Below are 18094 nucleotides of genomic sequence, written 5' to 3'. Positions count from 1 at the left end.
TAGAGCAAATGAAGAGTTATTGTGGGAAATTAAACACTTGAATGGAGGCTCTAGTACCCTGTTGTACCACCTCTAGCTTGGATACAAGATGTGAAACGGGTGGGCATGGAGGCTCTAGTACCCTGTTCTACCGCCTCTAGCTTGGATACCAGATGTGATACAGGTGGGCATGGAGGCTCTACTACACTGTTGTACCACCTGTAGCTTGGATATAAGATGTGAAACGGTTGGTCATGGAGGCTCTAATACCCTGTTAGGCCACCTCTAGCTTGGATACAAGATGTGAAACTGGTGGGTATGGAGGCTCTAGTACCCTGTTGTACCGCCTCTAGCTTGGATATAAGATGTGAAATGGATGGGCATAGAGGCTCTAATACCCTATTGGGCTGCCACAAGCTTGGATGCAAGATATCATACAGGCAGGCATGGAGGCCTACAGGTTCCGTATGGTATCATGTGGCATATCGGTTCACATTTGCTGTAACTGAGCCTCTGGATCGTGCAAACCCATAGGTCATCAAAGTTGGCGTCCCAGATGGTCCAATACATGTTGTACTGACATTAAATCTGGCGACCGGGCAGGCCCCATAAGTGTGGCAATGTTGTGGGGACATTCCTGTGACACCCTTGCTGTTGGCATCCGAGCATTATCATGCTGCAAAATGCCTATTGGAAGCGGCCATGAGAGGAATACATGGAGCTGCGGGATGTCCTGGAAATATTGCTAGGCTGTAATTGTCCCTCGTACCGCTATTAGGGGAAACCAACTGTCATATGCTATGGCTCCCCAGACCATCACACCAGTATTGGGGCAGGATTGAGGCATTCACTCCATGGTCTCCAGACATGAACACAGCCATTGTTACTGCCCAAACTAAACCTGGATTAATCACTGAAGACAACCTGGTCCCACTCTGCAGCAGTCCAGTTTTGTTGTTCACAATACATTGCAAACAGAGACAAGGATTGGTGTCAAAGGCAATACACAAAATGCATGCCATGAGACCAAATGTACTTTAGCCAAGCATCTTGAAATGGTTCCAGCAGACACAGATCTGTAAGATGGGTGCTACCTGTCTCTGGATGGTGCACAATAAAACAATTACAGCTGTTCATGCTTGTCGGATGATTAGTTGATCCTCTCTACTGCTGGTCACTTGTGTGTGTGCCCTCAAGCATCCACTAGTCCCAATACCTCCTAACAGTCTGGTCAGATTGGCCAAGGTGGTGTCAATTCTTTGATATGACCCTCTAGCTTCTCACATTCCAGTAATGTGCCCCCTCTAAAACTCTGTTAACTAGGCAAAATCTCTTTGGTTGCATCTTAAAGGCATGTCTAGTGGTACACAAGCTCGGAAAAAGAGGTCACTACACACAAGAAGCCTCTGAGAACCTTTATAGGCCATGGGTGGAACCACTTTCAGGGCTTCAGGTGACAAGACCATTCATCTAATCACACCACAACTCTCATAATTTACATATCTGCCTGAGATGGAATTGCATGCTGAGTCTTGCAGCCAAACAACAACTTCTTCTAGGGTCTGGATTTTCTTTTGACAAAGAGTGTGTATGAAGGAGTCTGGAGTCGAATTTGGGAAAATTGGGAAGTCAGAGGTTTGGCTTACCGACTCTACAGCCCTGATTCTTACTTGTGTAGAGGAAGCGTATGTTTGTCTCTGACTGTACAGTAAGATGTTTATATGTTATTCCACTATTTTCCTTCTGCTATTGATGGTGTCTAGTCGTCCACTTTTCCATTATTACAGATGTACTGGAAACAACACTACAAACCACAATAAACCATATTGTTGTTTCCAGCATATTTATGAAAATAATAAAGCAAACTCTTTTAATTTAGTTCTAAGCGGTATGACCAAGTAAAGTAAAATTTGATGCAACGTACAATGCCCCGCTATTTTCGATTTTTTTATGTGGACTGATGAGGTTTTGTGTACCACGGCTATTTGTTAGTCCTGGTCCATCCTTATGCCTAATACAACTGCATGATCTACTAGAATAACCTTAGGGTGCATTAAGACAAGCGTGTTTATGTGCAAACATACGTGCGCATATAACAACGCATCTATTAGAACTATTGGTTCCCTATGGTGTGTTCACATGTCCGTGTTTTACAGGCGTGCAAACGCACATACCTGCAAAACATAGGATATGCGTGAGCCATACGTCCATGGTGTGTGTCAATATTCCCTGTGGGGAGTCCCCTTGTCACTGAACACAAGTAAAGCCCCCTCTGCCACAGTTGTCACAGCTGTGACAGAGGATCACAAAGCTCTTCAATTGATTTACATCAGGCCGCCACTGCCGGCGGCCCCATTGAAAGCAATAGGATGCCTTTCGGAGAATGGCTTTAAATATAAGCCCTTCCCTGAAAGTCATTCCTATCTGATGTAAAAAAAAATTAAAATATATATATATATATTTATATAAACTCACCTCTCTGCTGATATATATACACTCACCTCTCGACTGCTGCTGGGGCTCAGGTGCATCTTGAATTCAATGAATGAATGGCTGAGAGCTACCTGTGATTGGCTGAATGTTGTGACCAATCACAGGAAGCGCTCAGCTGTCATTCAATGAATGGCTGACCGCTGCATGTGATTGGCTAAGGGCTCAGCCAATCAGACGCAGGCCTGCTAAAACAACTTAATTACAGTGGCGGGATGACATGCGGCTAAACGCACCTGGCACTCGGCAGCGGTGGAGAGGTGAGTATATATATTTTTTTTTTTTATTACAGCTACGGATGATTTTCAGGGAAGGGCTTAGATTTAAAGCCCTTCTCGAAAAATCACTGCAAGGGTTGCCAGCAGACCATTGCTTTCAATGAGGCTGCCCACAGCAGCCGCGGTCCAATTTAAAGCAATGGGAGAGCTTTGTGATCCTCTGCCACAGCTGTCACAGTTGAAGGGGTTATGAAAGTTAGATTTTAATGAGAGTATTCAACCGGGGTGTTTCTTGCCCTTTGCACAATTTTGGTTTTAATTACTGCTAATATGCCCGGTGTACACCCTGAGGCACTTCTTGTATACTTTAGCAACCAATCACAGCGGAGATTTCAGCTTGTATTCTGCTCCTAGAATATTGAAGCTGTGCTATGACTGGTTGCTTTGGGTAACCGAATCAGATTTTTTTCCGGCAGTCATAACTTTGCCCCATATGTCAGTAATAAATGTAGTAACGCTGCCTTTAGATTGTTGTTATATTTACAACACTTCTTCCAATTTGTTATTTGTGTGAGCTTTTTCCCGTCTGCCAAGGAACTGTAAAGAAATATAACAGAGGATGTGAGCTGTGAATATAAAGCAAGGGCATCACTTACATAGTGCAGCGTCTGCTTATTTCCTTGGATTCATCTTGTTTGTGAAAAAGAGATGTAAACTTATGAAATAGACAGCAGGGTATACACTGACTGCCCACTTTATTAGACTCCGGCCATGGGCGTAAGTACAGGGGGTGCAGAGGGTGCGGTCGCCCAGGAGCACTTGGGGGCCCATATTGCAAAACAATACTATCAATGCAGCTTTATAGTTGGGAGCCCAGTTCCAAATTTTGCACTGGGGCCCAGCAGCTTCAAGTTACGCCTCTGATCCTGGCCCTCTCACGATTGGTGCTTCCCTGTATTGAAATTCTCCCCATGACCCCAGTGTGCAGCATAGAATCATGTGACAAGTTTTTCATGGATCAGCTTGAGGCCTCGGTCGGACGGGCGTTTTTTCACGCGACTTGCGCACGCGATCCGCGCATATAAAGACCCAGTGCTTCGCAATGGGATCGGTCACATGTCCGCTTTTTATGCAGATGTGCGATAAATTATAGGACACGACGAATCGCAGAACGCGCCTATCTGCCTTCTGCGATTCCTTGTGTTCTATATATGCGCTCAATGGGGCCGACGGCAGCAGCGCCGACCCCATTGAGAACATATACTAAAGATTGTTCTCCTCTGCCACAGCTGTAACAGCTGTGGCAGAGAAGAACGATGTTCGCCCAGGGACCAATCAGAGGCAGCTCTCAGCTATTGAATGACAGCTGAGAGCTGCCTCTGATTGGTCCCTGCGCTCAGCCAATCAGAGGCAGCACTCACTCACCCATTCATAAATTCATGAATGGGTGTGAGTGAGAGCTACCTCTGATTGGTGAGAGCTGTGACCAATCAGAGGCAGTCCATTCAGCAGGTGGGGATTTTAAATCTCCGCCTGCTGAATACTACACAGAGCAGTTCGGACGCGGCTGAACTCCGTCTGCAGGGAAAAGGTGAGTATAATTTTTTTTTTACACATTTTAGGATGGTTTTCAGGGAAGGGCTTATATTTTTAAGCACTTCCCGAAAATTTATCCCACGCTCGCCGGCAGCCCATTGCTTTCAATGGAGCCGGCTGTATTGCCGGCTCCATTGAATTCAATGGGCGAACATCGTTCTCCTCTGCCACAGCTGTGGCAGAGGATAGCGAGCAGCGCTGGGCCGTTTCGCCGAAAATGCTGCTAGCTGCAGATTTTTCGGTGAATCGTCATCCCCGGTCACGCGATTTGCGGATGCGCATCCGTCATGCGATCCACAAATCATACGAAAATACACCCGTCTGACTGAGGCCTCAGTGTGAATCCACATTAAATGGGAAAATCCAGCGATCTGAACGACTTCCAATGAGGCCGGGTCATCAGTGATAGACTAGCAGAGACCCCAGGAGAGACTCAAGCAGACACAAGAGCGTAAAAGTTATGTCACGGAGCAGCAGTGAAACATCATCTGGTCAGATGAATCCGTGCCTCTAATAAAGTATATATATATATATATATATATATATATATATATATATATATATATATATATGGGTGCATGAGATGGAAAAATTAGGGAATCTATGTTCCATAATGCGTCTGTGTCTCTACACCCATAGTCTGTCATGCGGTACCTCTGTTCGCCTCCGCATTGATATGAGAACACACTTTTTGTAATGTGTTATGGATTCGTACAGAATTTGCAAGAACAAAACTGGTGGCTTAATAAAATAATAATGCAGAGAGAGGATATAGATATTTGGAGGCAGAACGAGGCGGGGACGTAGCTGTGCGCTCTACTTACACCATTCTATGTCCTCACTTCTTGTTGACAATCGTGAGGCTGACGAGGAGAGATTCTCCTAGTTGGTGCTTTCATGACACTGAGTACATTTGCTGGATTTGCATTTCCACCTGAATGCTCACATCATGCCTGAGAGCTCTGCACAAACATGACGAGCCGATAATTCGTAGTACAGACACATTTCTAGGTACTCGCACATTGTTTACAAATATTTGTAGATACTGTTTACACGCAGATATTGTTGAATGTCAATAAAGGAATTCTGATGTGAAAACTTCAATACTGTCAAAATAGTATCTATAGCTGGGCTCCGACGGACGTGATTCACGGTGTGCCGCGAGCGAGAGAATAAAGCAAGTATGCAATGACGTGTACTTACTGCATGCCAACAATCGCCATTCACTATCTTGGAGTGTGGCATGCATAATTTTTTTCACCAGCTAGGGATGATTTTGAGGGAAGGGCTTATATTTCAAGCCCTTCCCCGAAAATCATGTTGTGGGGGTTTCCTAAAACCCCCTGATTTCAATGGGTTCGGCAGCAGCAGCAGCGCTGACCCCATTGAAAGCAATGGGATAGCAACCTGGACTTTTGCCACAGAAGGGGACCGCAGGGATGAAGTAAACTGCTACACAGCTGTGGCAGAAGTCCGCGATATACTGCCTATTAGAGATGATCGAGCATACTCGTTAAGGCAATTTACTCAAGAGAGCTTCGCCTTTTTTGAGTACCTGCTGGTTCATCCCTGAAGATTCGGGGGGCTGAGGGGATGCGCGGGGGGTTGTGGAGGGGATCGGGAGGGAGAGAGAGAGGCTCCCCAGGAGGCAAAAGATTGTCATTTTAGCCTCCGCCTGCTCATATATATCAGTATACAGTAAAAAAAAAAAGAAAAAAAGTTAATAGAATAACGTAGAAGATTGCACTATTCTATAAAACGTAAGCCAGCAAATAGTAAATAAATAATGTATAGTATGCAGTGCAGTACACTTTTTTTAACATCGGAACCTATGGGTGATGGATGACAATGGTACCTGCCACAAACCTCTGTTGGATGTATACAGTGTGTCGGGAGGTTTTCCCAGCATATTTATAGACGTCTCACACTGGGCCTATAAGTGGACATGATCGTTCATATGACCATTGGCTCTTGTGAATTTTCCCATGATCTGCCGGCAAACAAGCAAACTTTCACAGCATCATTCGTGATTCACCTTCATGTTTCACTCAGCCTTGGCAGTCAAGGGTTAATCATCCCCTCTGCTGTTTAGCTACTGGGCTTGCTGAGTTGATTGATAGCTCGGCCAGCCAGTCAGTAACTTTATTAGTTTGGTTTTGCTATTGGGCTTACTGAGATGATTGTCAGCTTAGCTAATCAATTTCTTTCCAATGCTATCTAGTCCAGCTTCTCTGAACGCAAGTTGCTGGTTATACGGATTCTACCGCCATGCTGCGCCATAGAATCCTGTTATCAGTGTTAGAAATTGTAAGTCAGTCAGTTTTTGTGCTTTAGGTTTATTAGCTTTAGGGATTAAGTGTTAGCACAATGGTTGGCAGGTAGGCTCAGAATGGTTCTGGTCTCTCTTCCATGGTGGGGTTGTCCTTTTGGAGACGGGTGCTCCGCTTGAGGGACCGCTCCGGTTCAGGAAATTCTGGTGTTTTTGTCCTTGTGGTATTCTCTACTTAGTTGTATCTGGTTTTACTATAATTAGTCAGTCCATAAAGACTAGCATTTCCTGTTCTTTACTTTGCTATATACCCGAAAGTAGTAACGGTTTTGTAAACTAGTCATACCAGATATGACACCATAGCAAGCCTAATCAAAAACATTGTTTGGCTATGAAGCTGATTCAAGTGATAGCCAACCAGTTAAAAGTGCTAAATATTGAAGTGGTGGATATCAAAGAGCAAGCACCGTTTCAAAAGGTCTCATTATCCATACATCCTGGTCGAACAGTTCCTTATCTAACAAACCTAAACTTGATCTCTCAGATCGATTTTCTGGAAAGCGTTAGGACTTCTTGACATTCCAGGAGTCCGGTAAACTTCAGTTTAGGCTAAGGCTGCAGTTGACTGGTAATGCCACCCAGAGGGTGGGAATAATTATATTTCAGCTACAGGGAGATCTTCATTATTACCCTTAGTAGATAGGTTTTTCGCTGCTCTGGGTTTATTATATGTTGAACATGACTGGTTAGCTTTAACTAAGAGCAAGATTTGTACTCTCCGGCAGGGTAAAGGTCCTGTAGAGGGTCATTGCACAAAGTTTAGGCGCTGGTCACATGACATCCAGTAGAATGACCCAGCACTTAAGAGTCAATTTTTTCGGACTATCCTGTGAAGTATAAGATATTATGATTCAAAGGCAGCTGTTGCTGTAGCAATAAGAATTGACTGTTGAATTTGTAAGAGAGCATGGGAATCAACAGAGTATGAAATTATGGTGTGCTCTCTCGTGGTTCCTGAAGAAACATGGCAGTTAGGATCTTTGGGGAAGAATGAGTGTCGTGAATGGCTAACAAGAGGTTTATGTTTGTATTGTGGACAAGCTGGACATTGTGTACACCATTGTCTAGTGGTCAGCCATCGGAAAACTAACTGGCCGAGGGAATGTTGAGAATAGTCCCCTAGGCCAGCAAGTGGCTTGGATGGCAATTTCTAAGCCTATCCTCTCAGTTGATTCGACCCTTAATGGAAGTCAAATTATGAGCATTGTATTCATCGATAGATGGTCAGGAGTAAATTTTAATGATGAGCAGTTTGGCAAGCATTTAGGTTTATCCATGGTTTCACGCAACAAACTTATACTGATAATAGCTATTGATTCTTCACCGTTATCTCAAAGATGTGTGTTTGAAAATTGGTTCATTCCATCAAGAGGAGATAGGATTCTTTTGTTGAGTCTTGCACATCACAGGTTGTGCTAGGAATGCCTTGATTAAGGTTGCATAATCCAGTTATTTATGCAAATTTGGAGATATCTGTTACTGGGTATAGTGGGTGTATTTCAGTTAACATCATCCACTTCAGTGTTTAGTCCTCCCATTACTTGACCATTCTACCTTTATGTGATATGTAATCTTATCTAAAGCCATTGAAAAAATGTCATGTTATCGTATAGAGATACTCCAGTATTGGGACAAAATTCTGTATTGGGATGGTGAAGAGGTACATTATCTATAGATGATCTTCTTGGTGGACTCTCCGTTCCACAGGTTCCAAGTGCTGTTTTCAGATGGCCAGCTTGGCAACCACCAGCTTTAGATTACCTAATTAAACGTAGTGAATTGATAGTGTTATGACTAATAATGCAATATACCTGCTTTGTGACTGGCCAATACTGATCACATGAGCACAGAACATCATATTGTATAGTTAGAAAATGGCAGAGGTCATCTTGGCTGCCCAAAATGGCACCCAGAACTGGTGGAATGAAGAGATAACCAAGAAGATAATCTACAGATAAACTATCTCTTCCAAACTCAGGTCCAGGGACAGAATGCAATCCCTTAACCAGAGGATTGCTTTAATACACAGAAAACGTTGAAAAGCTCTTAAAAGTGCAAATAAACTGTTGTTATTATAGCGTGGTAAGAGTGAAAACCTTGCTACATTTATACGCTATTACAACTGCAGATGGGTACAACTCTTTAAAGAAAGAGCAACTGCATTAAAATGATCATTGAGCGTCATTTCACTGCTGTGAAAACACAATTTTAAAATATATTAGTCATCTAAGTAATTGATTCCTAAGAAGTTTATTATCTCATTTTATTACAGTTATTATAAGATTAGAGAAATACTTTTATGTCTTTTTTCAGTGCCTCCAGCTATCCTAATCCAGCAAAGATCTTTCAACGCAACTGCAGATCGCCAAGAGGACATTACCATATACTGCCGGGCTACTGGCTCTCCCAAGCCTGATATCAGCTGGCACAGGTAAGACCCTTTCCTGTATAAGCTAGACGACGTTGGGATTTACTATAAAATGACAGCTCATAGAATATCCCTCCAACTCTTTTTCATATTACTGTTGCTTTTTGTTTATGTTGTTCTAAGCCTTTTAGATCATTTGTATTTTACAAAAATATTTTAAAAGACAACAAAGCAGAACACTGGAGGCTATGTAAAGGGAGTGAGGTAGTGACTCCCATTATTTTGGTTCCCCAAATTTATTGGGTTTCTGTTGAGCAATGTTTTCTTTAAGCCCTGTACCTTTAAGAGCGTGGGCTCTGGTGAGTACCACAGTTGTGGGCAGAGCGGTAGGAAAGCAGTGTGAGAGAGTCCAGTTTGGGACTAAGCTAAAGAAAAGTCCCTGAATGCCGACTTTCCTGTTTAAGTGTTGAGGAAGGCACTACAGAATAAAGGCCCTTTTACACACAACGATTGCCGCTCAAAATTTGCTCAAAAGCCATCGTTTGAGCGATAATCATTGGGTGTAAATGTGCCCATCTTTCCCTTTTCTGCTGAACGATGATCTTCAGTTCGGCATGAAATCCATTGTTCGGCAAAAGAGCTGATAAGACACGCTTTGTTCTGCCCTGGGAGCGCTGATTACATAATCTCAGCTGTCAGCCCCATTGCAGAACAAAGGGAATTTATTCAGAGAACAGCGGGTGGTCTGTTCTTTGAATACAGCTCCTGGCGGCTCACACGCTACTAATTGGTACTAATAGGCATTAGTATCAAGTAGTAGTTTATGCAAAATGATCGCTCAAAAGCCATCTTTTAAGCGATCATCTTTGTGCGTAAAAGGGCCTTTATTCTAACGAGCATTTAAGTTTTCGTAGAGAGAAACAAGTACATTAGTGGATGCAATACCGGTACTGAGTCCAGAAAACACCTCATTAGGCCTACCCTATCTTCCACGTTAGATTTCAGTCTGAGCCGTTTCCTGGCCAGACCCGCAAGTGACCCTGGGCATAGCAATGCCCAACTTATCCGAGGAAGGAAATTGACTGTAAGCCTCCAGGGACTCATCCTCCATACTTGTTCTGAACTTTTCAGCTAAGGGGGTTGTCTGGGACTTTTGGGGACTTTTTCTATTGATTACATTTCCCCAGGATAAGTGATCAATAGATGATTGACGGAGGTACACTGCTTGGGATCCCTACTGATCAGCTGATCAGTACATTCCAAGCTGGAAGCAGATAGCATTGTCCAATCATCTATTCATGACCTATCCAGAGGATAGGATATCAATATAAAAAGTCCAAAAAATCCCGGACAACCCCTTTAAAGGGGTATTCCCACCTTGGGAATGCTATTTCAAAACAATACATTCACCCATAAGATCTTTATTTCCAATATGCTCCGTTCTCTAGATATTGCAGATGTTGATTGCTCTACCTTTTGGTTGATTACTGCTCATTGCCAGGCAAACCTACCACCTCTTCTATGGAAACAAACAGCAGAGGAGGCCGGCACTTCACACATCTTTCATCTAAAACTGGTGGCTGGGATCTCAGGAGCGCATGCACACTAGCTTTCGGCCCGGCCATCAACTGCCATTGTGCTCTATTTCTTTCCATAGAAGAAGTGGTATGTTTCCTTGGTAATGAGCAGTAAACAACCAGAAGGCAGAAGAATCAATATCTACGATATCTGGAGAACGGAGCCTTTTGGAAATAAATATGTTATGGGTGAGTGCATTGTTTTACGATTTTGAACACATTAAAATAGGATTCCCAAGATGTGAGTACCCCTTTAAGAACTGATTCCAAAGCCCTGGAAATATCTTCACTCCCCCTCAACTCATCACATACTTTGCTTTGTAAATAGCTCATACAATATGGAACAGCTCTATGTATTTAAGCATACTATTAGACTTTTTGATCCATGTGGGAGCCATGGGTGCAATATAGTAATATATCCCCTCCCCTGCGTTCCATCTCGTGACTCCAGTAATACAGACCGCTTACTTTGGTCTTATTGAATAAATGCCTTTAGACACATTTCTAAAAAATTTAATTCGAGTTTACTTAATTTTTCTGTGTCTAAGGGTCCATTTACAAAAGCCAAGAAATGACCCGCATGCCGATCAACACTTGTTCACTGCCATCACACACAACAGATGATCATCTTTGTGGGGACAAATGAACCTTAAAACAACTGTCTATCCCTGTACACAGTGCGGGCCTTAGATTAGATAGTACCCAGTGCAAAAGTTTTTGGTAGCCCTATCATAAGAAGCAAACTATATATACTTCACTGATATTATGTCTGCCTGTATTCCGCTCAGAACTAAGCACATAAATGTAGCACAAACCAACCTCAGTGTATATTAGTATATATATATTTAAGGCAAGAAACCAGCTCATAGCAAATGCAGTAGCAGAACTAAGATGGGCTGACAGTGGTGCTTGGGAGCATCAGTGGGGGAAAGACAGGGCAAAGGAGAGGATGACTCCTGTAGCTCCATAAGTTACTGCCGTACAGAGGAAGTAGATCATCTGGCCAGTTGATCACCCAAGTACAAGCTGGTGGCCAGGTCCCTATACTACAGCATGGGCTGCATGTAGCTAAGGCATGTCTCGCCCATACATCTATCATTGGTGGACTCAAATGTGCAGTTTAACCACAAACATTTTAATCATAGAATGGTAGAGTTGGAAGGAACCTCCAGGGTCATCGAGTCCAACCCCCTGCTCAGTGCAGGATCACTAAATCATCTCAGACAGATGTCTGTCCAGCCTCTGTTTGAACACCTCCATTGAAGGAGAACTCACCACCTCCCGTTGCAACCTGTTCCACTCATTGATTGCCCTCACTGTTTAATTTTTGTTTTAATTTTGGGTGAAAAAAAGACGTATCTTTTAGGGCTCCTGCACACTTGCGTTTTTCCTGCGGGTTTTTTTCACGTTATATCACTGCGTTTTTTTCACGCGGTTGTCAATGGGACTTTCTAATGTTAAAAACACATCGCACAAAAATTGCAAAGCACCAACTTGCAATGCGTTTTTAACATTAGAAAGTCCCATTGACAACCGTGTGAAAAAAACGCAGCAATATTGCAGCGCTAAAAAAACGCAGGTGGGTGTGAGCCCTAACTGAGATACCCTGGAAGCTCCCATAGACTCCTATGGGAGCTAAAAAAATGGGAGCAGGAGGGAGTTTGACTGCGCCCGGCGCTCGGAAAAGAAGACAACTGCCGTTAGTTAAGCATTAGAAGTTATTACAAGGATTTCTGCCGATCGCAGGAATTCTACGGGGCTCGATTCTTCCCTGATACGATTTTCGTCTGTAATGCGGCCGGTGTAGAAACGCATCACCCGTGTGAATGAGGTCTTACTCTGAGCAAAGTGCAACATATAGAAACAGTTTGAAGTGGCAGTTTGATATTTAGGACGTTCTCCTTTGGAATACTTAAACTTTGAGAATCTCTGATATATGGAATGTAAACAGTCTGGTCAGATGCCCCCCTACAGACCACCAGTAGAGAGGAGCGTCTGACCAGACTGTTAGGAGGTGTTGGGACAAGTGGATGTGTGAGGGCACACAAGGTGACCGGGCTCAGGATTCCCCTACAGACCACCAGTAGAGAGGAGCGTCTGACCAGACTGTTTGGAGGTGTTGGGACAAGTGGATGTGTGAGGGCACAGAAGGTGACTGGGCTCAGGATTCCCCTACAGACCACCTGTTGAGAGGATTGTTTGATTGCTTGATAAGTACAAGCAGATCCAACTGTTTCATTGCCCACCATTCAAAAACCATTGGCGCCATAATTACAGGCCCTTATGTCTGTAGGAACCATATCCTGGCACTTGGCTGAAGCATATTTATTCTTGCGGTGTCCATTGACACCCACCATTGCTTCTCGTTTGCAGTGAGGTCATGAACAGTGAAACTGGACTCTACGGAGTGAAATCGGGTTGTCTCCAGCAATAGATTCAGGTTTAGTTTTGGCACTGACGACGGCCATGTTTGTGACCGGTCGTGCAAGCACACTAATGATCCATTCACTGTTAATGGGATTACCAAGATGCCCCAGTGGCACCTGCTCAGGTATTTCCATCAGTGACATTGAAATGAATGGGGCGCTGTCCATGCTTGCTTGGTAGTGCTACGATCACAGTGATGGAGAGACAACAACCCCCGCAGTGACAGTCAGAGCAGGACCCCTGGTCTCAGCAGTGGGACCTCCACCAATCACCAACTTATTCCCCATCCTGTAAAATTTTGATACAATCTCTCTGGATACAATGCTCTTTGTGAACGCTCCCTATTATCCATTGTTTGGTTGTGAACGCTCCCTATTATCCATTGTTTGGTTTCTGTAAAGGTTCATCAAGCGCCCATGAATGCCAACGGTTGCAATTTTTCCCACGTGGAGGAATGCAGTTATACGCCTTTACTTTATACGCCTTTAATGTCAGACTCCATATTGTCAGACTGCCCCTCTGCTGCCATCTGTGGTAACAAAATTTACCGCATTTTGGCGGGAAGGTTCGAACTCTATTGCCGTATCACCAACATCCACTCCTGCCAACTAGGAGGTAATAGTTTCGTAGCGACCCTTTCTGTGTTCGGTTCTCCGCTTACGACGCATGGTGTAAATCGGATGTCTACATGATGTATCATTTAGTCTGACAGGTATTGTAATTTGTCTACAGAGCTCTTGGTCTTCTTACCTCCGTGGAATCTGCAGCCATGTCCAAATTTAACAAGAAGCCTGCAGGCCTACACAGTGTGAGAAGGCCCTTGACAGCTATCTTCTGTGCGCGGTGTGATTTACGGAGACTGACAGCGTCTATTCCAGGGAGAGCTAAACACTGCGCACTTGTTCTTCGTATTAGCAGGGAAGAAGTGCATATCAATGATAAGGGGGGAGATGCAGGTAACTAGGTCTTGTCCAAAGCTGCTCCGCTGAAAAATTCATCTCGACGTTGCGTTGATGAAGAGAACGCTGCATTTCATTAAGGACAATACGAGAGACATTAGACTGTCGCCCATTAGAATGTGATTTGTCAATGGCACTTAACCTAAGTTCTATTTAATATGGGAACAATGAGACCAAGTAACTCAGAAGAATACAACTAATGTGCGATGAGATCGACCACAATAATGAGGTCTTTCAGTTCTATCTCCGATTATGGAAGTCCGCTTAGTAGTTTCCTAATAGGTTGTCTGAGCTCCTTGTGAAAGAAGAACAACCTTCTCTTTCATGGCTTGCTTCAACCGTTTTTTTTTCATTTAGTAGTTTTATTTTAGTCTTTCCTGTCATTTTTGTTTCCTTTTCTTTTAATTGACTAAGTTATTAGCCCATTCTCTCAATGTCACTTCCATTGTATATTGAATTGTCACTTTATTAGAGACACCGGACCTTTCACAATTGTACCTTCCTTGTATAGGAATTACCCCCAGCATAAAATCACGTGGATCAGTTTCAGAGTGAATCCGCATTATATGGGGAAATCTAGTGATCTGAGCGACTTCTAACGAGGCCGGTCATCGGTGATAGACTAGCTGGGGCCAGGATTTCACTGCTAACCACATGGGGTTTTCTTGTGTAATTGTGTGGAGAATATTGCAAGGATGCTGTGATCTAGGAAAACGTCCAGAGAAAGGCGATCCTATGGATCGAAACAATTGATCACCAAAAGGGGTCAGAGGAGGATGTCAGGAATCGTTCTGACAAACAGGCGCTATACAGAACGAATGCACATCTTGTCATTCTTTATTACAGATGGGCTATAAGAGTAAACAAGGATTGTGTCTAAGAGAAACAGGAGAGACTCCAGTGGGAAAAAGAGCACAAAAACTGTGCTGATGGGAGGTCAGAATGGGGTACAAGCAGCATGAATGCATGACCCCTTTCTATCAGCTGATGAGAACATATGTGGCAACTGCAAGAAACTTCCTGTCCGCAGAGACCGATATTCCTGCAGAACAATTTCATCGCCCAGTGGGATCTACACCATGATAGATTGCTGAAGGCCAAACGAGGTCCAACACATAGATAGACTCCTGGTCACTGACTAATGACTCCTGGTAGACTTGAGTATTCTGAATGTCATTAACAGATTTGTCACATCAAGTAACTTTTGTAGGAAGTTTCCTGGCTGAGCCCCGATGGAATTAATAGTCGGTGACTCACACTTCTTTCCTGTGTTTTATAATGTTACATTTACATTGTGATTGATTATTGACAGTTTTTCTTTTGCAGGAGCGGAAAAATGCTGGAGGAAAATGAGAAATATTCATTACGAGAAGACAATACGGAATTAACAATTAAAAATATCATTAACATTGATGCCGGATCTTATACCTGCCGAGCAACCAACAAAGCGGGGATTACTGAAAAGCAGTCGTTTCTGCAAGTGTTTGGTAAGTCTGTTATGTACTAATGACACCTTTCAGCGTGATTACTCGCTTCAAGGATTTTCTAAAATGACATGTTTATTGTATGGGAGGAGATACACAGTATACTATTATGGAGTAGTCAAAGAACAAAGGACACAGCCAGTCACTACTATTATAAATACCCACCCAAAAATCCAGAAAGTCTGATAATATGGTACGTTTTTCAACGCAGAACTGCAAAATTAAGTAGTAATAATAATCTGTATTTGTATAGCGCCAACATATTCCGCAGCGCTTACATAGACAGGGGATACAGAAAGACAAAATACAAACATTACAGAACCACGGTTACATAGTAATCAGCTGATGGAAACAATAGGGGTGCGGGTCCTGCTCCAACGAGCTTACATACTACAAGTAATGGGGTGATACAGAAGGTAAAGGGGCTGGAGATATGCACGGTATGGGGAGGTGGAGAGTGAGGGATGCTATACACATAGACAATGGTCTGATGTTCAGCCGTGTGATGGCAGAATCGGTATGACTGCAACGAACGTCAGGCGGTTCATTTCAGCTAAACCAGAAGTCCCTAAAACTGGTATTCAATGGATGTGGCTCAATGGTTAGCACTGTTGACTTACAGGACTGAGGTTCTGGGTCAAATCTTACCAAGGACAACATCCGCATAGACTTTGTAAAACTCCATGCAGATGTTGTCTTTGGTTAGATTTGAACCTAGGACCCTACCACTTGAACATAGCAGTGCTAACAACTGTTCCATCATGCATCAGGAGAACAAATTCAAACACAGGGAGATTATACCATACAAACTTCATGCAGATGTTGTTCTTGCTCAGATTTGAACCTAGGACCCCAAAGCTGCAAGGCAACAGTGCTAACCACTGAGCCAACATACTTTTTCTAGCTATCAGAGGAGAATGCAAAACTCAAACACAAGGAGAACATACAAACTCAATGCAGATGTTGTTCTTGATCAGATTTAAGCCAAGGACCCTAGCATTGCAAGGCAACAGTGCTAACCACTGAGCCACATCCATTGAATACTACTACCACTGTTGGTTCAGAGCTCTTAGATAGTGGTATATTGTAGCTTCAGGGCTTTTTAGGAACTTCCAGTTTGGCTTAAACTAATTCAGGCTGAACCAAACTTTCTAATAAAATTTGCCAAAGCGACCGAAGTGAACTTATAAAAGGTTTACTCATCTCTACTTATAGTAATTTATTTGTAGCAATGTTTAATAATTCACTTCCTTCCTGAAGATGAGATTTAAGATACTTTTTATAAGTATTTAATAAACCGGCGCGTTTCAAGTCCCATTGTTGCTGGATTTAAAAGCACACAGGCAAAAAGTGCCGCATGACTGTCGCGGATCCTGGCTAAGTCAATGTTGTACTAATGTTTTGTGTTTCGCAATAAGTCAGTCTAGAGCAACCGTGCGGCAACTTGTTCTAACACATTCAGATGTGTTGTATAAACCGATGCAAGGACTTCATGACTACGACATTCTGCTAAAAACTAGTGTTAATACGTATAGAATTATTTTCCACTTTGTTGTGCCAAGTGCAGGGCCTGCGGAGGCAGCGCACGACACCGCCATTCAAAAAACATCGGGAGAGAATTCCGGTGTTGTGCCTTGCAACTTCCAGGCGGTGCACTAGTCATAACACAGTATGTACATTCTGCACACTGTCTTCCCCCACTGTAGGCTGGTGATTAGCCTTCTTTATGATCTGCAGCAGCACAAACCCCCGTGCCGCTCGCTGCTGTAACTGACTATAAAGCTCCAGCAGCAGACTGAGCTCTGAGGCGTCGTATCCAGCAGGAAGCCTTACTGTTGTAATCAATGGGATCATTGTAGCAGAGACTTCCTGCAGGATGCGATTGCAAGGAGAGGAGTGCTGCTATAGCCTTACATAAATGTCAGCGTTGGTGTCTGTGCGGATGGAGCACAGAAAGGAGAAGGAGGACTTACCTTTTAATCAACCTCAGTGCAAACTGAAAGGTTATAGAGGAGGTGGACAAAAATATGGAAACACCATACAAATTGTATGCTTTAAAATCAGTCTCTACATGTCTTATTGAAGTATAATTTATAATCCCATGTAATTTAAGTGGAAGTGATATGACACAGATACCGCCGGGCAGAAGGGAACATCTACCCAAACAACAAAGTTCCATTGGTCGTGGGTTTGAGCCACTCAACTGCTGTTACCAGCGTGCTCCCAAAATCACCCAGAGCATGGCAAGAGGTGAAGTAAACACAAATTTGGCAGGAAAGCTCTCAGCTAAGCAGGGGTCAAAGGAAAGCTCAGTGCTAATGCTTAAAATCCCAGGCATTTTGTATGGTGTTTCCATATTTTTGTCCACCACCTGTAAGTACTGTAGTATATCATTAAGAAGGCAATTTGTTATGCACATTGTCTCTGCTTTCCGTGAAGACTGATCTGTTTCAATAAATAAAGCCACACACAATTGCGTACGTAGAAGACTATTTATTTACAATCAGTTGCTATTGGGGAGCTTGATGCCAATTGTGGCATTGCAGATCCCATGGCATGCCGGGCCTTGTCCCTCTGCCTGGCCCTTACGAGGCTAGATGAGCCAGGTTTCAGGAGGCCACCTAACTCAGTGTACATGGCCACAAAGGGGACTGCCTTCACCAGTTG

The 18094-nt window shown here is 43.4% G+C and overlaps 1 protein-coding gene across 1 annotated transcript in view; it reads left to right on the top strand.

Annotated features, from left to right (window-relative positions):
• NCAM2 (neural cell adhesion molecule 2) overlaps positions 1-18094 on the top strand; it is a 455107-nt gene that overhangs the window by 252007 nt on the left and 185006 nt on the right. The window contains exons 6-7 of the mRNA XM_066599100.1: positions 8926-9043; positions 15270-15430. Coding sequence (XP_066455197.1) covers positions 8926-9043; positions 15270-15430 — 279 coding nt within the window. The remainder of the gene's footprint in view (positions 1-8925; positions 9044-15269; positions 15431-18094) is intronic.

This window comes from Eleutherodactylus coqui, chromosome 4 (assembly GCF_035609145.1).
Source record: "Eleutherodactylus coqui strain aEleCoq1 chromosome 4, aEleCoq1.hap1, whole genome shotgun sequence".
Lineage (NCBI taxonomy): Eukaryota > Metazoa > Chordata > Amphibia > Anura > Eleutherodactylidae > Eleutherodactylus > Eleutherodactylus coqui.
This window is presented reverse-complemented; position numbering and strand designations above follow the sequence as displayed.